At 36.6% G+C, this 25,168-nt stretch overlaps 1 protein-coding gene across 8 annotated transcripts in view; it reads right to left on the bottom strand.

The window, feature by feature from the left end:
- The window catches only part of CARMIL1 (capping protein regulator and myosin 1 linker 1), a 192,832-nt gene that overhangs the window by 65,147 nt on the left and 102,517 nt on the right, over positions 1–25,168 (bottom strand). For 4 of the 8 annotated variants that reach the window (XM_050309266.1, XM_050325774.1, XM_050305210.1 and 1 more), the window contains exons 11-21: positions 24,609–24,703; positions 20,214–20,300; positions 16,451–16,554; positions 14,426–14,503; positions 14,233–14,309; positions 13,215–13,319; positions 9,793–9,862; positions 7,725–7,736; positions 5,452–5,533; positions 4,025–4,124; positions 3,883–3,937 (exon numbers count right to left, since the gene is read on the bottom strand). In XM_050309266.1, the coding sequence (XP_050165223.1) occupies positions 3,883–3,937; positions 4,025–4,124; positions 5,452–5,533; positions 7,725–7,736; positions 9,793–9,862; positions 13,215–13,319; positions 14,233–14,309; positions 14,426–14,503; positions 16,451–16,554; positions 20,214–20,300; positions 24,609–24,703 (865 nt within the window). The remainder of the gene's footprint in view (positions 1–3,882; positions 3,938–4,024; positions 4,125–5,451; positions 5,534–7,724; positions 7,737–9,792; positions 9,863–13,214; positions 13,320–14,232; positions 14,310–14,425; positions 14,504–16,450; positions 16,555–20,213; positions 20,301–24,608; positions 24,704–25,168) is intronic. The other 4 variants (XM_050317461.1, XM_050333968.1, XM_050306037.1 and 1 more) reach the window with 2 other exon arrangements.

Here is a 25,168-nt window from a genome sequence, read left to right as displayed (position 1 = left end):
TTCAACACTGACAGAACAGTATATAATTGAAAATAGTTCTGTACTGTGTTCTGCAAGGATTGACACCTTCACACCACTTAAATATTTATTAAATTATCTGACCATTACATTAAAAAACCAAAACAAACAACAACAAATTAAAAAAAACCCAACCAACCAAATTACCCACAAATATGTGCAATACTCTAGATAGTCTACCAACACTTATTTCTCATAACAACTTAATAGTTTAGCTAGATATTGAGAAAACAGAAGTCTGAGGAGCACTTCAGTGTCTCTGCTGTAGAAAATACTTTGCCAAAACAGAGAAGATCCTTTAACACAATCTTTTTAAGGAAGAGGAATTCTCAAAGTAAAAAACCCCAGAATTAGAAATTCTATGACTTTATTCATTGATTCTGCCATACTCCTGCTGGAATACATTTAAGAATTAAATCAAGCTAAGTTGTTTTTTCCTAAGTATAAAAATGCTGCAAACACCCTTTAAAAAGCCAATTCTGCAACAAACATTGAACTAACAATTAAAGATATTCAGCACTCTAGTAATTCACTGTACCTATGCAGGAGTGATTAATAATGGCCAGTCTTCGCGAGCGAAGATCCGGGGAAGGTCTTTCCACCTTCCAGCCTGCGCATTGGATTTTTTAGGTGAGACACAGTGTGCGCGGAACTGAGCCCACCCTTTAATCCTAAGGTTCATCTGCCGGGGCCAAGCGAGCTTGGACGGTGGCAGCGAGGTCCTTAGGACGTAGGTGGGTTGCCTTTTTTAAGGGCTAACGAGCCCCACCTGCCCGGGAGTGGCCCTGACCGGGAATCGAACCCGGGTCTCCGCGGTGATAGCGCGGCGCCTTTACCCCTAGACCACCAGGGGCTCTAGGAGTGATTACCACTTTGAGTAATGATACCACGTCCCTGCAGTGTAACATCAATTTTTGCAATAAGAAAAGAAATGGCACAGTAAGAATACATTATTATAGTCTGCACAGTACAGCATCTACGTAAGGAGAGAAGACATGAAAACAACCCCAAAAATTAATCTAAATATTACATTCTTGTTTATATAAAACACCTGAGAAATTTTGCTGTGTAGGTTACTACTACTGCTTTTAAACTGCCTAGAATTATATTTGCTCATCGCTCTAGTTTTACAGTCATAGAACCAAGCTACTGATTGTTCAAATAATTTTACTCATGACTCACATTAACACAGCAACAGAGCTATTCAAAGTGTGTATAAATACATGAAGATACATTTGGCAGATGACTATTTCAGATTCAAGCCTCTTGCTTCAGCTTTCCATGCAGACAATGTGCAGTCCCTGAACTGTGCCAGCCTGCAGGCAACACTGATCAAGCAATGTGCTTTGGGCAACATCACACCCCAGTCTCCCCAAATTCATCTTAACTTTTTAATGTCCCGTGGCAGTAAATGTATAGTAATGGTAGAACGAGGACCATCAAAGTACAGCAAGGACAATTCCAGGCAGCTTTCTCCAACACTTTTTTCCCATAGAGCTATAGCATTTGTCCTGGATTCTTTAGCTGCTAGGAGATGCTTCAGACTGATTTTAATATTTGATGAGACAGAAAGAAACAAGATTCCTTCATTGAAGAGGACTAACAAGAGAAAAGAACATGAGGAAAGAAGAGACATCGTAACCCCAACAGGATCATATGCTATATCCCAAATGTTAGCGCAGGACATAAAGCAGAGACACTTGTTTTAAACACTTAAATAAAATAACTTTTTGGCAGATTATTTCACTGTAATACTGTTTGAAAACAGGATGAGACTACAGAACACATTGTGTAGGTTACATCAGGAAAAACACGGTGGATAGGAAATACAGGAGCACATCTGACCACTGAATAGTGGAAAAGGCAGGAAGCGGCACAACAACTGACATCACCCATGGGCTGAAAGGAAAAGGAATGCAAAAAGTGGAAGCTAATGGCACAAAGGAGGGAGAGCTGCTAGAATGATACATGCAAAATTTAGCAGCTACTTTTTCTATGACCTGGAAGCTTCAAAAACAGAAGCCAAAAAAGATAAACAGAAGGTTGTAACACTTAACAGAGTACAATAAGGTGAAAGTTGAAAATTTTTATCCTTGAAAACAGATAGTATGAAAAGGACAGTTGTAAAAGAGGGTGAAAAAACCCAAACAACAGCATATTTGAGAAGAAGATTTGGGTACTAAAAAGACACTGAGTATGTTGAAGAGGTATTTTAGGATATGGTCTGAGTAGGAAGAAATGTTCACCTGCAAAAGAGCAAAGGGATGAAGCAAATTGAGAAAAAACATACTAAATTACATTTGCTTGTGATTCAGTCTTCAGGACAGCTGTGAAAGAATACGCATGAGAAACAGGGCAGGACAGAGATAAATGTCCAAAGACGAGATTAAATGATACCCCTCAGTACAGTATCAAAAGGAAAAGGAGAGAAGGGAAAGACAGTCCTGCAGCATTCCTTTCAGAGATAAGAGTAGAAGGAGGTGGTCACACAGCACAAAATGAAAAGGCTAGTTTGGTACAAGAAGTAATACAGAGTTCTACCAATATGTTATTCAGCACAATCCTACATCTAACTTGCGGAAACAAGGACTTTCATTAAGGTGATTTCATTACAGGTGTTAACTCAGAATCAGCTCTGGTATCTGTATGCAGCACTTCACCATATCACACTGACATCTCACATTTTAAAGAATAAAATGTGGAGAAAGGCAAAGAACCAAAAAAAATCCAGCACCAGTAATCCCAGTTAAGAAGACTCAGAGAATATAGAGGACTAGTTGAATAAAGCACTTCAAATACAACTAAGCACTAAGTAAAGGAGAACACAGAATATGGGTCTAATGACTTTGAATGGAGAGAGACATCAGAAACCCTGGCAAAAATTGCCAGGGTACAGACACAGGTGGGAGGAGAAAATAAGAAAGCAGTTAATGTGGAGACCATGAACTTGGAGGCGAGACAATAAAGACAACGGGAATAGCAGGTGTTCAGAAAAGTCTACAGTTCAGAGAAGTCTACAGTTGGCTATACCCGGAGAATGAGGAAAGCAGAGTTTGCTTATTACTTGCACAGGAAATTAAGGAGTAAGAAAAGACTAAGAATAGATAAATAAAGATTGACGTGCATGAGAATAACAGAGCATCTTAAGATCCCCTTCTAACCAAAATGAGGATGCCAGGAACAGCAAGAATACAAACCCAACAACAAAAGTCAGAATTAGGAAGGAGTGTAGAAATTACAAAAGTGGGCAACCATCCCAGTAAGACACTCTAAAAGGGTTTTATGAAATTGCTTCCATGATTAATATAGTAAGAGAAGTAAAGAACAGCACACTGAACAGTTTATTTACATTTTTTGAAGGAGAAAGGAGTTCCACTGAAGTGACCTTGCATTTTGTAAAGAAAAATGGAAGTTAATACCGAAGAACAGCTATCAGGAAATAAAGCATTCTACTAAGTTAAAAAAAAAAAAAGGGAAAAAAAAATTTTTGTTATTGAAGGAGTATCATCAGCCAGCAAAAACTACCATTATAATCTCTTATCAGAACACAAAAGTTTTGAAAATTTGTACTAGTAGGACTGTATAATTTAGACCTAAAGCAACTAGGTTATATACATCCAACTATTTAGAATAACTTTTTTTTATTAAGCACAGACTCTAAGACTATCTTCAGAAATGTTCACCTACATGCTACACATGATCCAAATTACTATTTGAAAAAAACCCAAACCCAAAATGTCAGATGTGTCTGTGCAGGATTGTGATCAAACTGTATGCAGCAAATTAACACAGATAAGACAATTATCAGAGATAGGCTGTGAGAGTACAAATACACATCATGATAGTAGGTAGAAAGATACTCACTGAATCCTCGTCTTGAATCATCTGAACTAAATTATCAAGTACTGGGGTGAGATTTCTGAGGGAAGAAAAGTTAGGAAGGTGATGAAATCAGCAGCTTCTCCTCATCCATTCTCTTGTTATTTAAAAGAAAGAAAGTCCTTACTTGGATTTCATGTTGTTAAAGTTTTTGCCTAATGCCAAGTGTCTTATCGATCGGTTTTTACTAAGCCAGACTACAAGGGTTGAGAGGTCAGATTCTAGGCCTGTAAAGAATCAGATTAGATTAAGGATTAAAACACATTTTCAGAAAAGACTCAGACAAGGTCCAATTATTAATGCTATATTCATTGAAGTAACTATATCAGCGTACTAATTTCCAAAAGGTCTAGAAAAATTTCCATTCTTCTCTTTTCAAATCTTTTTCTCATTACTGCCTCTGCTTTCTAAGAGAATAAATACTTTTTCTAAAAGAAGCCCTTTAAATCTCCATCCAAATCAGCTATTGAAGGCACCTCTCAGAAACACAGAAGAGAATCAGTTCCTTGTCCATTGTCCAACCACCCAAGATTAGCTCCTCGTACTCTCAGGTAGAATTTGAAGTTCCTTTGAGAATTCTGAAACTGTGCTAACCACTGTTTAATCTTAGTAGAGCTGTGTACCACCAAGGTCTAAATACCTGCAAAAAAGGCTAACATAATAGGCTATGAATAAAGTAACCTGAAAAACAAGCCAAATTTTATTCTACCCCTGAGTAAAAAAAAGAAACTTGCTTCAGTATCACCACACTAGTTGATGTATTTGAAGAGTCCACTACCTAGATTACAATGACCTCGGATTCAGATTCACAGGACAATTTAGATTTCTAATATCTATCCTTATGTATAATAATAGATATGTTTGCATATCTGGGCTGAGTCAGTAGCTCTCAAAGCTTTCCACTTGTTAATCCATCCCACCTTTCTTGGGCATTGAACTGTATTGGAAGCCTGCTTCTGAAATACTTCTGTATTTGGCTGTCAGAGTGGCAAACACAACAAGTGAATTCTTCCAGTTCATACATCTACACTTTGAATCTGCAAGACGAGAAGCCAGCTGATATTCCCAGGAATATTTGTGCTAGGAAGCACAGAGACTCCAAAGCAGAAATATTCAAACAGGCCTTCTCTAGCCTGAAGCTGGTTGACTGTAGGCTTCAAAATTCTTCCTCTTACTTCTCATGTTACAGCCTCAGCTTCATTCTGTACCTGGTGTTCTCCTTCGTTCTTTCACTACATTTCCATTTCTCATTTTGCTGCTCATTCTCTTGTACATAAACCCAATTTCCTCTGGATCTAATATGAGCTTTGTGACATTAGTTTACTCTGCTGTGTTACATTAATCTCAAACAACATAAACTTCGGAGGGCACAGTTATCATATTAATATTTCTTATACACTTCATAGCAATAAGAGCTCTTGCTCTGAGAAATTTCCATAACTAATATGGCCAATAACCATAAAGCAAGAGCAACCATCCTTGATTACATTGTGAGCTGAAACAAAAAGCATTTTTCAGCCTGCATGAGCCTTCATTCCTGTTCTGCGTACTTACCATTGTCTGAAATATCTAGGCTGGTGATATTGTGTATTTCTGCTATGCATCCTTCCAAGACTTGTGCACCTCCAGATCTTAACTAGAGACAAAACATCATCCATTTTTGCAAACTAGTTATGGTTTCAAGATCACACAGAAGACAGTGGTAGGAGCTTTGTGAATACAGAAGGCACTAGCAGCGGCAAAAACAACAGCAACAGAAGAAGTTATAGACATCAAAATGACAGCCTATGCACACAATCCTACTGTACTCATCCTTACTCTCAGTATTTGCACACAAATGAGAAAAAGGATTCCCTTTCCTTTCTCTTAAAACTACTGCTCAGCAGTTAAATTGGGGAAATATTTAAATGGTTAAACACAGCAAATCCTTTAGCACTTGTGCTAGGTAGTGACTGCAGGATTTTGTTGTGCATTCTCTATGTGAAAAGGCCAGGATATTTCTAGTGTCTGAGAAGTAAAAAAAAAAAAAAAGTAAACAGCCCATAAGCATGCAACACTGTCACCCTTGAATTTCATTACAGTAAAGGTTTACAGTGAGCGTCTTCTTTCAGCCCTTAGCACAAAGCTAGGGTGTTCAGATCAAAGATAAGTAGAGTGGGGGGAAAAAAAAACCCAAACCAAACCCAAAAAACCAATGAAATTATGTTTCCTTGTCACTGAAAAGAAAATTCAAGTTACCTAATTGTAAAATAGCCAAAAAGACCTTAAACAAGAGAAAACAGTAATTTAGTTATTTTTAATTTAAAAATAGTCAGAAAAGGAAAAAAAATTACACCAATAACAAAAATGCTTGGCTGCCAAGTATCAGTTATGATAATATTACTCTGAAATATTACATGAATTTAAAAGAAATGCCAGGTTAATGAAAAAACAATGAAATGGTCTAGGGGAAAACACCTACATTTAGAATCAAAGTTATTAAAACTTACACACTTATTTACTAATGCTACTGAATTAATGAAAGGTTTTTTTCCAAAGAAGAAAAAGCATTTTCTTATTTTACTTCATTAATATCCCCCAAAAAGACATAAGCTAAAGAGAGAAAAGTATCTATGAAAATTCTATTTATGCATTTTCCACTTTTACTTTTTTTGCTTCAAGAAAATGGAAAGCTTTTTCAAACATGAAATAACCTTTTCACCTCTTGTGCATAAAAAATGTGTAATATTTTACCTAGATGACCTACTGATGGGTAAATATCCTGAATCAACCTGCTGATATTTCTGTGGACAGTCAAATCTTATTCATGCTATAATTAATTAAAGAACCACAAGTGCCTTCTAGAAGTATTTTTCAATAAAGATTTGATTTGGTGCTTTTTAGGAAGTTTGAGATATATGATTGGTTGACAAGCAGCTCATTAACTTGACCTCAGCAACTGAAGAGCGGTGGTCAGAGATAACATCTAAATCATAAGTCACATTTGGAGTGTAAGAGGTACAGAACATAAGGCCCTTTTCCTCCTCTCCGTAAATCAAAGCCTACCTATCCTTCACCCTATCCTCTCAATAAGTAGTCATATTACAGGCTGTATTTGGGCCAGAAGTGGTGCAAATTATAACTCAACTTTATTTTTGTAAGAGCATTTGTAGCATTTGCTGTATGAAAGCCAAAATCATTCAGTTTTGCTTTCTGCTGCTCTCTTAGTGTGGGCCACCACAAGACAACCATTTTACACAGAGTGTCACATCTATCATTGCAGAATCTATGGAAGTGGAAGATCATATACAGAACTGGATTGGTTGTTGGTATAGTAAAGTTCTATACAGTAAAATTATACTCACAATAGAATCCATATGCTTAGCTATATATACACTTTGAGGGCTGACATGGACAATTTTTCAGGAGCAGCTTTCAATCTTGTACCAGATAACTCTTCTATTCAAAATTTTAAATATATAAACTTTTCATGAGCACAAATGATGATATCTATTTAATCTGAGAGTGATGACAACAACTTGACTTCTAGGATCATAATTTATTGCAACTGTGTTAAAATATGATGCATATATATTTGTAAAAGCAGATAATTGAAGTGCTGTTCATCATCGTGGACTGGGATACTGACAGAAAAAAATCCCTGTAACATCTCCTATATGTTATACTTCTGAGATTACAAATAGAAGCTCTTATTCAGAAAATGAAGAATAACCCTTCTACAATTAAAAATGCCAAGAGTGTTCAAAGCTATGAGGTACCAATATGGGAAGGGCAAACAAAGCTGCTTACTGATTTAACAATTAAGGTAAAGCATGGAGGGTACTTACACAGTGACCAAGCTAAGGGAAGCAGAAGGGAAAAGAGTGAAATACATCAGTGCTGAGCAGGTAGAAATAAAAATGTAATTTTCATAGTAAAAATAATAAAAACAAACAAACAAGCAATATAAAATGATTAAGCTTGGAGTTAATATACCAGAAAATTATTATGGGAGCAAATGAAAAATGGTGAGAGAGGGAAGGAACATAGATTTATCCTTCCATAGTTGAGTATAGTTTGTCTGATGTAGGAAAGAAGAGGGCAAAGCTGAAGCATCAGCTTTCTAGACCCCTAACAGCGTGTGCTTGCAGGAACTGGGAGTAGTGGTCACTGGCTCCAAGCTTCCCACAGCTTTGTTTCTGGGTGCAGATTACCCTGCTCAGATCCCAGACGGTCAGGGAGAGGTGGAGCAGGACCCTGAGGTGCTGGGCCCACTGAGAGCATTCCCAGCTGCTGGCACATCAACTTCCCAGCTGGTGGAAGCATAACTTCTTTCCAAAGCACATGAGAATGGATAAAGCTCAGTGATGTGAAAAAAAAATGTTAAGGGAAGAATCCAAGGAAGTGCTGTCAGTTTAGAGGGACCAGCTAAAGGAGTGCAACACTGAGTTGGGCAGCATTCCTTCCTTTCTGTCGTGAGAGTCAGCCATGACCATATGTGCTTTGGTGTCCAATAAAGCTAATCACCTCTCAAAGGACTCCTCTACATCTCATCCTGGGTGTTACTTCCTGAAAGGATAATGTTTTCTCTCCTGTCAGACCTTTTCGATTTACATATCAATTTATACTCTCATTACTTACATTTGTGTTTTACTGATTTATTCATTTAAGGTTATGATCATAGGACTTCATTTTTGTTACTTTAATTACTCCTCCCTTTTCCTTCCTCTGAAAGATAGATTATCATCCATCTGATCTCTCTACTCAGAAGCATGTGTACTTGACTTGAAAGCTGTTCTGTTTGGAATCTACATGTAGGGCTCTTCGAAGTAATAACATTCTTCAGAAAGTATAAAATATCAAAACAAAGTATGAATTGCATTTATGATTCAGGTTTTCTTCTTCATAAGGAAATCTGTGCACATTTCAAAAGCAATTGACCATGAATCTAAGGCAAGGATTACTGCATCTCAAAATGTTCATCAAATTGCATGTTTTCTACTTAAAGGGAAACCACTGCATTTGTAAGGCACTTTCAGAGCAGTTAATACTCAGGTGGACTTGGAAAGATGTCCCTAATAAATGAAAGAGTTTCTTTGCAGATTAAAAGGGAAGAGTTGGAGAAGGCCTGAGCCTAAACTGGTTCAGGTTGGTTTTGGCAAGAGTCCACCACTAGTTCTTTACGTGACTTTGCCTCAACTAGCTCCCCAGGGTCGTGTCTGACCTTTTGTCATAAACTGTGACCACTCAGGTATCGCCCTGCAAGAGTATGGACAATCCTGAGAAACTGAGTGCACAGCAAAGCACAGAGAAGCAAGAAGAAACAAGATAAGACAAATTAACTTGCCACGATAATTTTTATATATTCTTGAAGTATTTAAAAATCATTTTCACAGTGCCTCTTATGTTAATAACTTTTACCAAAATTCCTTATTGGCCTGAATTGATTAATTGATTAGGAAAGTGGGATTTCTCCCAAGGCTAAAAGGCAAACCTGCCAAAGAGGGAGATGTTTTCAGTTTTAAAGGAAGACAATCAAACTGCAGACCTGACTTCAAGGCATGCATCTTCCTTCAACCCATTCAAATTTGGGCACCTTGGAAAATCCTGCTGCTAATCACAGCACCAGAGAGCAGAAGATGCCAAGCAGCAAACAGGCTGGCTCAGCATGTAGAACAGCTGCACTGCAAGGAGGATTTTGCCAATCAGGTGCTCCAGGTGCTTTGAACCTCTGTGCTTATTATTTAGGATGCTGTAACACACAGCAGCTGATTTTTACCATTACTGCTTCTCTATGTTCCACCTTTCCTACAACTTTTGACTACAGAGGAAGAATATCTCGCCCAGGGGATTGCACAGGAACTCTAATAGCAAGTCATTGTATATTTTGAACATATCCTGATAAATATTTCTTACCTCACAGCTACTGAGGTCTAAAGACACCTCCTTCAGATTGTGATTGCAAGCCAGGCCTAATAAAAGCGCTCTGAAAAAGATCAATTTTAGAAACATTAAAAAAAAAAAAAAAAGGCAGCTTTACATCATCATCATCATCATCTAAGTGATCACAGGTTAATACACCTATAATGCAAAGAACCATTTCAAAACAAAACAACACCAGCTGAGCAGTTATTTCTTAAATGACAATGGCAGCACAAACCTGCCACACTTTAGGATACTCCAGCAGCTTCAAAAACTGCAGGTATGCAAAGCTAATAAAGAAACTATAAAGCTAATGCACCATCATAATTTAATAACATTCATCAGAGATTAATTTTCTTCAACATTTGCTTTCAAAGAGCATTGAATGATTACAAAAGGAGTGTTCAGGTGTACAACCACACTACCTCTCTGATTTTAACAAAAATTCAGGAGTATGTGGGATTTAATTATATGCAAGATGCCATGCAGCCAGCCATTTCAGCCAGCCACAGTGCCTGTAGCACTCAAAGGCTGAATCATGTTCAAGTATCACACAGTTCTCCACTTCTGTGACCCCAAAAGTATTTACATATTCAAAAATTATATTCCTAGACAATGGTATCCTTTGTCTTTAGGCAGGATGACAGACATGTGTAGCAATAACTGACTACGACTATCATAAAACCACCTTTAAAGTCTTTCACAAGTTTGTTTCCACTTATAAAAGTTAGTGTTAATGTCATATTTGTATTAATACTGTCAAATCAGAAAGCACAACTATATGTGTCATAGAGAAGCAGCAAACAAAATCTGTGTATACCTTCTAGTATCTTTAGAATAGATGCAGCTTTGAATTAATAATTCAACAGAGAAACAGAAGGACTTCCTTCCCAAACTTCATTTAAGCCAAAAGCAAGCCAACAGAATCCAAGTGACTGATGCATGGAGATCAAAACCAATCCATTCTGCTGAACCATGTGCCTACACATTTGCTATGCAAGCAGTATGTCAAAGCTGTATTTAAAATGTGTGTGCCTTGAGCAGGTTTTCCATTTAAACCTATTGATATCTGCAGGTATAATCAGACTTTTGCTATCAACAAAGGCAAATATCTTGTGCATATTTACTTAAGCTATTAATATAGAGACTTTGAAAAAAATGCAAAACTTCCACAACAGTTCTTTCAAATTTTTGGATGATCTTGTCTATCTTTCATACACAAACATCTTTTTTCATTCAAACTCGGTCTGAATGAGAACTTTCCAAAGAGCTTCCTAAACATTTTGAGGAAATGAAAAAATGTAAAAAAAAAAAAAATACACATTACAAAAAGAGACACAGTGCTTCAAGTGTACTTTCTTCACAAAAAGCAGAAAAGAGTTACTTATTTCCCAACTTCTTTCCTATAAACTCATACTAAGAATATCCCATGATTTCTTAAGTCTTTGTCATGAAAAATCACCAGCATTCAAAGGGACCAAAGCCAGACATATCATATACTTGGCTACTCTGTTTAAATCACACACATGGCAATACATGGAGAAGTCTTGTCAGCTGTGTTAGATGTAGAATGTAAAAATTGGCCTTGTAATTAGCATTTGCATGAGAAGCATATCAGAAACTTGTCCTGTTATGGCACTGACAGATCAAAATACAATTTTTGGCAATGTCTGTAAATAAAAAAAAAAATGCCAACATGCATCCTTCAACAAGGAGAAGAGTACAAACTGGCTCACTTTGTTAAAAATGGTGAAAAAAGAATAAGCTACAATGGAACATTATTAACTAAGTACTTTGCTGCAGAGCTGGTAAATCAACGGGTCCCAAGTTTTTGGGATAAATTAATACAATAACATCTTCCATGAGCACAGACAATTGTAGAGCCCTCACCAGTCAAAATTCCTCATACCCCTGGAGATACTCAGCACACCAAGGGGAAGAGCTAAATATGAACCTCAATTTTTTGCTCTTCTCACCTTTCCTAATTTCTGTGGATATATTCAATATCTCACAATATTCTCTTTTTCCTTTGGCATCAATCTTGTCTTCTGTAGTAGTCACATGCATCCTCTGTTTTTCTTGCTTCATAAAACATAGCTCCCTGCTGCCCTCCACCACAGAATCAACAGCTCTAAATTAATCAGAATCAACCAATGTGTTTCTCAAAAATCACCTTCTCTTTGAAAACACATCTGTACCACACCGTGCTAATCCTAGCAAAGTCTGAGTAAGCAAGACAGCAACTAAGAGCATCACACAGAACAAAGCTAAAATGGCTCCTGCAGTTGAATGTGGATTTCAATCCAGTGCCTCTGACTTAAGCATCAGGCTCTTCTCAGTGGTGCCAAACAATGGGACAAGAGGTAATGGGCAAAAACTGCTGTACAGGAAATTCCACCTGAATAGGAGGAATAACTTCCTCTCACTGTGTGGGTGACTGCACACGGCAACAGGTTGCCCAGATAGGTGTCAAGTCTCCCTCACTGGGGATATTCAAGGACCACCTGGACTCAATTCTGTGCCATGTGCTTTAGGCGACCTTGCTTGAGCAGGGAGGTTAGATCAAATGACCCACTGTGGTCCCTCCCAACCTTAGTCATTCTGTGATATTCTACTGACCTCTTCAATACTGAACTGCATTAAGAAAAAAAACTAAAAAAAAAAGAAAAAACTAAAAAAAAAAAAAACAACCACAAACCAACAACAAAAAAACACACAATGATTTTGCCAGAATCACAGAATGCCCTATCTAGATTAGAACTATCTATTTACACCTATCTCCACTTTAAAACACACATTTAAATTTTATGTCTGAAAATTTCAACACAGTTCAAAACCACAGGAAGGAAGACACAGTGCTTCACAATTTCCCTCAGCTTGCAGAGTGTGTTAGCCACAGGATGGGTGACACAGAACAAAGATATGTTTTCCACTTAGCTTTCCTAGAAATTACTCTTCCTAGAAATTGTCTCTTCCCCCAAAAGGAGAGCATAGCTCCATGTAATGGGTTTCTCCTTCCAAATATTGCAACAGGTTTAGTTTCATAATGGCCACTGCAATAATGCAGTCTCAAAGGAATGGCACTCACACAGGTATATAATCCCACTTCACTGTGGAGCAGTTTTGTTCGTAAGCCACAAAGCAAGAAATAGATCACAAAAAAATGCTGACAGAAGTTAAAGAACTGTGACAGTCCCACAGAACAAAATATGATTAATAGTCTCAACTGTGAGATGGAAACATTTTTTGAATGTGTGACCATTACAAAACTCAGCCTTTTAATATCAATAATGTACAATGGGGAAAAAAAAGAAGAAAGCAAAATTCTTTCCCCTTCATTTTTCATATGAGGCACCACATAACAACAATGCAAACTAGGTTTTAGGGTACAGGAGAAAATGAAATTAAATTCTTACTTTAGAGGCTCGGGAGGGAGTTTAGTTCCTGAAAGATTAATCTGCATCAAAGCAAGTGAGCTGCTGAAAAACTGTTTGAAGGAAGGAGGGACTTCTTTTCCTTTTCTGTAAGTAAACAAATTCATTAAGAAGTAGCATCTAGACACTCCTCATTCAAATAAAGAGTGAATGAAAGCCAACAGAAATGTAATGATCTTTTGCATGTTTAATTTGCTCTACCTTCAGCAGTTCTGTAATCAGTGGCTCTCAATTAGCTTAGAATTATAATGTCATCAAAGTGTTGATTCAACAAACATTCCTCAGCACTGCACTGCTGCACAGAAGACATTACTATCTAATACTGTTTGGTGAACTACAAAGAATGATCATTTAGGTCTGGTTAATAATGAACACACATATCTCACAAGCAGAAGATCCAACACGACATGACAAAACCCCTGAAATTCCTTTTTCACCACTAGAAACAATGTTAGAGTACCTTAGCATCAGTAAAGTATCATCTCTGATATGGAACCAAGGCACCAATTTGAAGAAAATGGAAGCTAATATTTCCTACAATGCAAGCATTCTAAAAAGTAAATGTTCAGTCCCCAACTTTCAAAGGGACTTCCTCCCAGTAGAGGACAAAAGAGGAAAAAGAGCATTTGTAACCATCATTAAATCTTAAAAAATACGAACTTTAAAAATCATATTTAAAGAGCAGTCAAGTTAGTCAGACTTCAAAGCCTGATGCTATGCCTCTTAGAGACGAGATATATATAGACTTTCTGCTGCATCAGTATCACAAAAACACATATTAGACAAGGTAGCTTATTTTATAGACGTTTAGTAAAAAACAGAAAGGGAAGGAATATATTTAGCTTAGAATACACAATACCTATTTCACAGAGCACTACGACTTCTAAGACTTTATAAAAAAATCTTAGGCTTATTCTTAAGAAGAAAGCTGCTACATGAGAGGAAGGAATTATAAAACAAAATATTGCAGGAATTGGGAGTAATGACATTTAAATTGTACCTGTGAGAAAACAGAGTCCTAGAGAGGCTAAGGACAGCTAGATGCTGAAGACATCCACGAAGGAGGGCTCCACATACCTGGTTCAAAATCAAGAAGATTGATTTAGCTTTATATTAAACTCAGAAAAGTACCTAGGGATAGAAGGTGGGGAATGTTTCCTTGGTATTTGACACTCCACTAAAAAAGTCTTTACCATATCTAGCGCACACTCCGTGTTGGATAAATCCAGGTGAACAAGGGCATTTGGCTGGGCCAAAAAATTGTACAGGCTCTATATGGAGAAAAAAAATGACCCATGTTAATTTTTATATTATGACAACAATTACTGGATAACTACCTCTTATTACATTTTAGGCTTTTATTAAAAAATTGCCCTACATGAGTTGTGTCTGAAACTTCTCTTCACCTAATCAATATTTTACTTTTGAAGGCTATAATTTTTAAAAATAATAGGGGAAAAATGGTGCTCAAACTACATTTACCCAAGATTCTCTTAATGTGTAAGTCCTGACTAATTGCAATTAACTTTCACAGCAAATGATAATTAATTTAGTTAGAACTACCTTGCAATGTCACTCAGATTGCCTGTTACACTTCAGAAAGGCTAATTGGTTTGTAAGTTAAAGCCATACCCTTTAAGCATGAGGGAAACAACTAATTTGCATCTGAAGCCCATGGTTATTTCTTAATATCAGCTGTGCATTGTATGTTTAAGGGAGAATACAGAACAGGTAACAAGATTTTTTACATCGATGGCTTAGTACTGTATAGGATATGTCATGTAAATGTTAGCACTTCTTACTATGCACTGGTTTCATTCTGGGCTCTTTTTAGTCTCAGAGAGCAACACAGAAAGATAAAAGTATGACCTAATTCACAGAAATGTGGAAAGCTCAACTCCACATGAAGTCCATCCAAACAGCGCACGCTTACCATTTCTAAAATAGATACATCTTTCTAAAAATTAGGTCATTGAGCCCCTACACCTACAATGCAAGAAAGGTCCCCACTGCAAAAATTTCTGTGCTTTGTTAGGGTTTATTTTAATTGCTAAATAACAGGACTTCCTTACTCCTGTTGGAAAACTGTTCCACAGATAAAGAAACCTCAGTATGAATAATCTTTATCTTTGAACCATCTCTCTATCTCTCTGACAGGCTAAGAAAAGGCCCACTTTATGCATTTATGTCTCTTATAATTGTAGGTAGACCTTAGATTTCTTTAAGCACTAGCTACCAAAGTTGTACATGTTATTTTACTTGTTGTTTTTACATTATTTGCTATGTTACTCTCTCAAAGAGTAATTCATTGTGTCTTTACTTACATTTAACTATTTGTTTGCTACCTTTAAAACCTGTTGTCCCTCTGAAACTTTCCTCTCCTGTTTAAAAAAGACTAGTTCTTTGAATATGCTGATGAATCTGAAACAAGTAAGATATGTGAAACAGTCACAGTCATGTCTGATTGCACTATAAATTATGAGATTGGGTGACTGTAGTTTTGCATTTTCTAGATGTTCAATACTTAGAATTTAAAGCCTGACAGTTACATGCACACAACTTCCGATGTGAGAGAGAAATACAGATGTAGCAGCCAAAAAATGAATACATATAAACTGGGAAGTAAATGGATTTTGTTACAAAGAAAATAGAGCTGCACCTCTGTGGCAATTGATAAAATGAATAAAGAAGTCTAAAAATAATTACATTCTTTAAAGAATCATGAGCTTCAACGGCATGTTTCAAGCAGGTACACAGATTTATTTATAAAAACAAGAATACTGAAAATCAGAACTTAAATATTTCCAAGTCAAAAGAAATAATTTGTTTCTAATCTTTCAGTGAAAAATTTGTAGCACACTTATCACTAAAAATAAGGGTGTTTTAACTGTGTTTTGGTCACTTTCAAACAGAACTCAGAGAGCATTGTAAGTCCACTGAAACAAGTGGTACCCTTGCAGTTTTCTCATTTATCAGTAGAAACCAAAGACTAAAAGCATAAACTAAAATTATGTAGGTTTGTTTAGTTGTGTGGGGCAATTCTTTGACTGAAGAGTAGAGATGTACTGAAGAGTAGAGATAAAATTGTTATTTTCTATTTCTACTATAACTGCACACAAATAAAGGTAAAAAAGGATCTAAACAAAAAGTTTGCCTTTCTCTTAACAATTAATTGAAACATCCATTCATTAGCTCCCAAATGAGAAGAAAGTGCTTACTGAGAGATCATCACCGCGGAGCGCGTTCCCTGAGAGGTCGAGATAGACGAGCGTGTTCGCGATCAGCGAGTTGGCACTCAGTGACTGGGAAAGGCTATTCACCCCTGACAAAATAAAAAGTCAGTACTCAGCTTGGTCAACTCGACACAGAACTGGCCCAGACCCTGCAAGTGCACGATTTCAGTTCGCACAGACATACACAAATGTTTAATGACTTCCTATTACCATCACTGTACTACAACAGAGGAATACAGATCACCAGGCAGATAGGAGACTCTTCCCTGCCACAGCATGCCCAGTTACGACTGGACCACACTCTCCTAGCTGCCCTGGTGGAGCCACAGTTTGTTATACGTCCCAGATCCAGGAAAGATGCAATCCCATTTTGAAACAGAATTTAAAAACACAGTTTACTCCATAATGTTGAGCCAGTGTCTTCCTGAAAACAATAATGTTTAGATAAAAGTATCTGTGGAAGTAGATGAAAGTATCTGTGGAAGACCAAGTACATTAACAATTATAATTGCCAGAACTTCAAAAGCAACTGATGAGACCTAGAAATGAAAAATATTTCAATTAATGTATTTGCCTGCAATTTCATAAAAATAGTTAATTAAAATATCAAGAGATGCATAAAGACTCTCAGTTCCTGATCAGACAGACACATTTCTCACATTAAAATTAAAAAGCTGACATTGGGAATAAACCAGTCAGAGCTTCCTTCCACTGAAATTTTTCAGCTTTTCCAAATATAAATTAGGACACGACTATTTCTGACTCCTTCAAATCTAACTTTCACCTAACATTCATCTAAGGGCTCTGCAGCGTATCAAGTTCTCAATTTATCATAGATAGCTATTGCTGCCTTTCAAGCACTACATGCATGTGTTTCTTACATGCTAAGCATCACTGTGCCCTTTAGTTGATGCAGTAGTTTTTTTGCAAGTGCTCAACCAAAGCTATAAAGCAGGTAGGTGATCTACTACATATTATTCAGCCATTTCTCAAAGCTACTGCTCAGTGAAAGTGGACTGGCCTTCAATGGATGGAACATTTCCAGTCTTCAATTAAAAACTATTACGAAACTGATTATCAGTGAGGATGTGGAGGAAGCAGCTAGCAAGATATTGGAGACCAAAATACCTGTGCCAGTAGTACCTGCCTTAGTTTTCCAAGCTTTCAAATATAAAGAAAGTCTCCCATGTTATAGCATGGCTCCTGGTTTCAGGAGGCTTCTGATACTGAAAGGAATCAAAGCACAGGAACACCCTTGTCATATCTCAGATCTTTTCTGCTCAATGTCATTTTTCTTTTATGTTCACATCGTGTTGTTGAATCTACACCCTATTTCTAAAGGTAAACTGCAAACTACTACTTTTTGAAACTTCAAAATAACTAAAAGCTCTATTTAACCACCAGAGCTTACAGCTCTGGATTCACTTTAGTGAGTCTTCTCATCAACATTTATAAGCAAATGCAATTTTGTCCTGTTTGCTGGACAGTACTTCGCTGTTGGCTGGGGTTACAGCCAAGGTTAAACTATCAGCAATTCAGCACGTACCAGCAAGACCGTGGGAATTCTGGAGCAGTGTCTGAGTTTAGAGGAGAAGAAGAGCTATCAAACAATTCGTAACGTTGCTGTTTGTTTCGTGCTTAAAAAAGGCCGATTGCTCAAAATCAGCCACATCAGTGAAGGCAAACAGTGTGAATGAGGGATTTTTTAATTAGCCCCTGGCCTGGGCTCAGAAAAGAAAGTCCTATTTTTGAATGAGTATACTAGAATTTTCCATTTAACCAGAATCTTCAAATCAATAAATTTATGTTTGAACTTCACCCTACCTCATGCTATACTCTAAGAGTAATCTCACTTTCATTTGCAGACAATCTCTTATGCTCTTTTACCACTCTCAGGAGGCTCAGAGTGTTAATAGCTCTCAGGAACTTTGAGATACAATATTTGAAGAAAGATCAGCTGGGAAGTTACCACCTGAACTTCACTTGTCAATCTTAGAAACTTATCTCAAACAGAAAGCACTTTTAAAATAAGGTCAAAACCAGTGAGGGATTGTATAGAATTTCTGAAAAACTCAGAATAAAAAAAATGAAAACAAAAAGGCAGGCTGGGGTGGGGTGGGGGCAAATCCATGCACTTTGGAGTCTACTGAATCCAAGGTCTCTGTTAGACTTTCCCGACAGAAAGTATTACAAGTTCAAAAACAGCTTCACAAGTTAAAAAAAAAAAAATCACTGCTGTCTTCTTAAATTATAGAAAATCTGACTAAGTCAGCTTTGCAGACAACTTGAGTTGCTTCAGGTCCCAAGGGTTGTAAGAACTCCCATTTTAAGACATAACATACACTTTTTTGAGGAATACTGAGGAGCTGCTACAGGACAACATTCATGGTGTTACTCTCTGGAGGTCATTCATGTGACATCAGTATTATACTGGAAAATATTTTCAGCTTTTGCTTAAAGATCATTTTCAAAAAGCCTGTTAAAAACCTTCTGAATTCTTTCCATAACCTCGTATTTCACCTTCACTGACAGGGATGTGTGGATACACTTCATCAAGCTGGCATTTATTCTTTACAAAGATAGAAGTATAGCAAGAGTGCTCTCTTGACTCAACCATCACAAGGCATCAAATCACATGAAGAAAAGCACAGAATGAAGGAACATATCCGAACAGCACGAATTTCTGTCAAATTCACAAATACCTCATTTGAAGAGTACATGTATGGTTAGTCAAGATTCTTAATCAACTGCTTGTCACCAAAAATTGAGTTGACAGTGGAAAACAACAACTCCAGAGTTCAATGAAGTCTTTATAGTGAAAATCATCATTGACTAAATTCAGATTAAGGTTTACTATTTACTTAAGCATAACAAGAGCTGTAGGCACTCATATTAAGACAACAAAAGTCCTTTACCCCACCCTTATTCCCCCAGGTCAATCCTTGACACTAAGGAGAACACAGAATCTGCACTTCACAGAGCAATAATTAAGAGGATAAAAGGGCATGGTTTCTTCTGCTATCAACTAATGCCCTTCATTAATTAGAGACCGTAACTCACTCATCTTTTTCAGGTCATCAACATCTACAAAAAACCAACAATTATGTCAGTGTGTTTTTTCTGTTTTTAACACTCATTGACTATATAGGAGACCTTGGGTTTGTGAAGTCTGTTTAAGAGGTCACTGCTTCTACTACTTGTAAAACAGAAATGCAGGAAATCCTGAAAACTTCTGACTTGTGCTTCAGTACTGTTATTGCTTTCAAAATATACATATATTTCAATTGCAATATCAAATCAGAAATTTGCAAATTATAAAACAAGTAAGTATTTAGTCAGAGAAAGCCACTTAACAGCTACAGTGCTTGGCTTCATAAAGTAACTAAGTGCAAAACATTTGGAAAGTTCCCTATGCATTTTTGCTTCAGCTGGTTTTTTTTGAAGCACATATGAAATGTAGTTTATGCCAATTCTAATTTCAGTCTTCCTTTACAATACAGGTTCAAGCCCAATGCCTACAGAAGTGACTAAGAGTTTATCAAAGTGCTGAAGGGGATATGAAACCCAGCCCACAGTTCAGCAGCCCATGACTGCAAAAAAGAATCTGTGCTGTTGAGAAAATACATGTAAATAATTTACAGAATTAATTAGTTTATAATTGGGTAAGAAAAAGTATGTAAGTATGTATTATTAGTATGTAAGTCTGCAAGTTTTAGAATAGAAAAAGAAGCATACTTAAAAAACATACCTTTAGGTGACAAGGAGGTTTTAGATAAATTTAAATGTTTCAGTCCCTTTGGAAGTTTGGCGAACTGGATGCTCAAAGATGACACACCTGTTGAGGTAGCAAAGACAAATGGGATGTTTTCAGGTTAACTGTGTGATCTCATGTTTTCCAAGCAAATCACAGCAGGGGCAAACTGCACTAGTGAAAAAACAGGAAGGAACTGCATTTACTGTGCAGGGGGCTCTGTCTTAATGACCTGTCTTAATGACCCTGTTTTATGACCATAAACCTTTGAAATGACTGATGTAATCAATATACCTTCTTTGCTAATCTCTGAACACATACGGAATTTTGCTGTTAATGATCAGTAAACCCCCTTAGTTAGTTTGAAAATTATTTAATAACCACATACTTTTGAGAAGGAGTCAAAGGAAGCTTTACACACATCAAATAGTGAGCACTTGGAAATCTGGAAGTTTTATGGTTCAGAAAAAAATACATAAATTTAAAAATTTAACCACAAAATAAAACCCAACAGTGGTACTTCACATGAAACTTCAAACTATTTTTATTTTCTTTTAAAAGGAAGGGCTGCCAAGGCAAGAAAGACACCCACATAAGCTAACACTGCTCTCTTTTTCTGAAGTAAACCCTAGGAGCCTGAAACCTCCACCAAACTGTAGTGTTATCTCCCTTACAGTAGCCTACAAGTTTCCAAGCCTGTGTTCTGGTTGGTAATGCTACAACTTGTTGCAATTCTAAACAGTAAAAACCTATTAAGACGCTGACTTAGACTGGACTACCTCAGCACAAATCCAACAAAAGAAAAAACCTAAAAAATAAATAATAAAAAAAGGTACTTTTCATAAAAGTGTTTACTCAGTGTATTCAAGTTTCCCATTTCATAAATTTAATCCCCTATTTAAGCAAAGGATTGAAATTTGATGCACAGGGTATATCCTCAATAATAGTGTAACCAATCCATGCAATATTTATTAGAAGAAAAAATTAACATAGAAACTCCAGGCTTAACCTGAGGTGTGAAATACAGTCCTCTACAGCAACTCACTTGGTGAGAAAGGGGTAAAAAGAAAGGGGGTAAAGCCTTTTACTTGATTCAAAACACAGTGAAATTAAAAGCTGGTACTATTCTCCACACACTCAGACATGAAAGTAGTCACATATATATATATAGAAAAATATATACAGTAAATATATATATATTTACTCTGTTTTTATTATGTTTTACTTACCATTCATAATGAAAGATACAGCTACCTTGCAGATACTGCAGCAGGCTTTTTGGAGTTTTTTTAACTGCTCTCTGTAAAAGCACGTTCTATATGCTGGTGGTAGGTGCAACACCCATGCAGCTCAAGACAACATACAGTTTTCATTTATATTGCCAAAATATTAGACCCATGATGCCTTGGCATCATTTGTTGTAAAGCACTACATTAGCCAAATGTCTTCAGTTTTCAGCAAGAATGAATCAAGTCATATTACTAGGATTCTCTTTCATAGTTCTATTATAAAAAAATAAGTTTTTATCTACTCAAAAGCAAGAGGTTCAATTTATCTTATGTTGACCTCAAAATTTGTATTCTGTGGCTGACTGTCCTCATTTGTTAAGCTGGTTTAGTCACAATATATACTTTCAAAAGCAAATTAGGGTTACACTGGGTAAAAGAGGAGAAAAATAAATACAAGGACATCACAAATGTAATTTATGCTGTTTGGCATTTTGAGTAAGACACGCAGTAAATAATTTTACCTCTCCATCTTCATATTTAGCTAACAATCTGCAGATTAGTTATCGTTCAAGCCAAGCTGAACGATTTTAAAATCTTGCCAGCACTGGGGGTTAAGGATCCACCCAGTGACAAGATACAGGAATCAGGTGCAGGAAAGAAAAGGTGTTTCTGGCCACTCAGGCCCTTGAATGCACTTTAGCCACTGATTTCTGCTAATGGTATAACAGAGATGAGAGTTCTAACAGCAGAAATACAGTTAACTGCATCCAGGCACACAGTTTCAAATTTGAGTACTTCTAGGTTTGAGAATGTTTGTTTTGCATTATTTTTAACAAAATACGAGATTAAATTCAGATTATAGTAGAGCCAAAAGCAAAACTCCCTTCATTTTAGCATGGCTAGATTTTTTAAAACAAGACTGATAATAAACTTTACAGGTATTATTCTCAAAAGTATTGACAGTACCATAGAGGAAAGCCAAGCACAAATTAAGAGATTGGTCTCAGTAAAAATCACAGCCTATAAACACTGCTTTGGGTTTGAACTGAAGCCAGATCCTATGCTTTAGTTAAAAATAAACACGCTTCCCATGGTATTGGAATACAGACAGTTGCATTAATGTAATAATAGAATGCCTTTACTTACTGGTACACAACAATGTATAACAGCTTAGGGTATGTTTTTTTCCAAACAAGGTACAATATGTTCTTCTCCAGAAAATATACAACTGTGTGTTATTTCCCTTATAAAATAATCTGGTTGAAGTTCCAGTTCCTGCAGGTGATTTTTCAAAAGGTATTTTCTGAAATCCATATGTTTAAATGAATCTCCACTATGTCAGCTTTTATTTGTGAAAGACTTGCTGCTACTCCAGTTTAATAAAAGTCCATTCTACCTTGCACTTAGTGAATATCAGATCACTGCCCACTTAATATTTTTTTAAATTGGAAAGCTGCAATATCTGCACATTGCAATTATCACTACCTCCTCTTTAAGTGCTCTAATTCTCTAAGGAAAAGGTCAAATCTTAATTGTATATTTGATAGGAGAGGCTGAGATAATGAAAGAACCCTGGTGGTTTTCCAAGTTATAGTTTCTGCATTTCATTTGTATCTGCTATATGGATACTGCAGAATGGTTTGAATCTATAGGTTTGTTTCAAAGAAAGCACACCCATGGATATGTTTAAAAAAAAGGAAAAAAAATCATCTGCATTGTAGAGAATCTACCCAGTGTTTGGTCATTGTTTTGCTTTCAAGATAAAAATGAGTTCCTTTGAAAGAAACCTTGCAAATAACACAATCTAGAGACACTTCTTCAAAAGCAGAATCCATAATGTAGCAGTCTTTTTTTCAGCTTACTACAGAAATTTTTGAAGAATGCAGTAAGGCCTACGGCATATTGTAATAATAACATTCTTCAACAAAGCACTGACTTTCATGTGATATGGATTCTTAACAAGGACAAGCAGCAATCAGTAGGCAAGAGGTAATCAGAAGAGTTAAAGCAATTCATGTGAATAATTTCAAATAAAAAAACTACTCAGAATAGGTTAAAAACAAACTATTGTCGTACTTGTTGTCTTACAAGATGTCAGAAACAAAAGAGATACAGAAGAGGAAAGGAAAAAAAAAATCTATTTTTTTTTCTCACTGAACCAGCAAGAAAGGAGAGACACCTTGAAAATTCTGTGTTAACAACATTCCAAGTCCATCGGGTTGTAATCAAAATGAACCGCTTTTCCATTTTGAATCATGAAAGTAAAGAGAATGGAAAATTTCCCCAAAACAAAACAAATAAAACAAGAAAAGGTTCACTGTGTAGAATTCTTATTTTTCTTCTAGCCTAACAGGAGCACAAGATAGTCTGATCCCAGAACACTGTGTGCTTGGAATGCATCAAGTGAAGCAAATGGAAATCTCACATGGGCAGTGCTGAAGGGTCAACTCCAGACTGAAAGAATGTAACCTTATTTTAAAAATAAATGCCTCTTGGGTGAAAAGAGAATAGACAAAGGAGGAGAATGACTTGATATGTACTGAAACCATGCCTAGCAGTGCCTAGTCTGAGAAAAGCTGAGCTGTTAAGCTTCATTTTTCATCTTATGGAGTTAACAGCACTTTGCTACAAAAGAATGCCAGTTACGCCAGTATTATTGAACATCACCAAAAGCTTGCAACAGGATAGGCTAGCACCTCGATGAAAAAAACAGGAGGTTTCCATATTGAAAAGAAACACGAAATTATGACTGAAATAAAAACACAAAACCATCAGGAAAATATAATCCAAGCAACGAAGTTGCCTTGTGCTTCATCTTTCAACTGATTACACTGCCTTTAAAAATGCACATCACTTTTTTTTTTCCACTCTCTATTCCTAAACAATCACTGTGTTCTATCTTCCTTTAAAAGAAACCAATATGAAAATGTAATGAAATCTAATGAAATCCAGAGTTGGTTTAAGACATTTAAATATTTCTCAACAAGCTAATGGATATGTATAAATCAAAAACAATAGTGATTCCCAGCCACTTGTGAAAAACAGATATTTACAGTAGAATTACGCACAGAACAATGCCCTATTATTCAGGCAAAGCTGAACAGAGCAGCAATATTCCTCCTATTATGTTTGTAGAAAGAGAAAAACATAAATGTTACAGTACCTCTATCTTCGAGTGGATTGCTAGCAAGGTTGATCGTATGGAGTCCTGAGTTGGGATTATGGGCTAGGGCACTGGCTAGTTTCTGTGCAAAATCTCTGCAAGAAAAGAAAAGAGAGGGAAAAGGAATCCTGTTATCTCCTCTATCAACAGCACATTCAAAGGTTTAAAAGTTTCAATGGATTACTAGCCACAAAAGGCCTATGCTGCTGCAGAGCACTGATTCCTCACAGTTTTAAACAACGCTTATTTGGCAATTTGCTGTCTTTCACCGAGGGTTACTTCATCATTTATTCTGTGACCTAAGAGACAGAAGAGCACTCAACGAAAGCCCAAAAAGTTTTTGACAGAGATCTGAAGGTATAAAAATATAGGAGTTACACAGAATAACTGAGAACTTGAGCATATCTTCCATCTCCTCCATGCCACGCGTGGCATGTATACCCCAACTTGCATCCTCCTTCACTCACAAGCCATCCCCCTCACCTGAAGTAGTTCTCTACCAACAGGGTAGGGACACTCAAACTGATGGGCTTTGCAGCATATCCAGAGGGTCAACAAAC

The sequence above is a fragment of the Myiozetetes cayanensis genome, unplaced genomic scaffold (genome assembly GCF_022539395.1).
Source record: "Myiozetetes cayanensis isolate MyiCay16 unplaced genomic scaffold, myiCay2020 scf1, whole genome shotgun sequence".
Lineage (NCBI taxonomy): Eukaryota > Metazoa > Chordata > Aves > Passeriformes > Tyrannidae > Myiozetetes > Myiozetetes cayanensis.
This window is presented reverse-complemented; position numbering and strand designations above follow the sequence as displayed.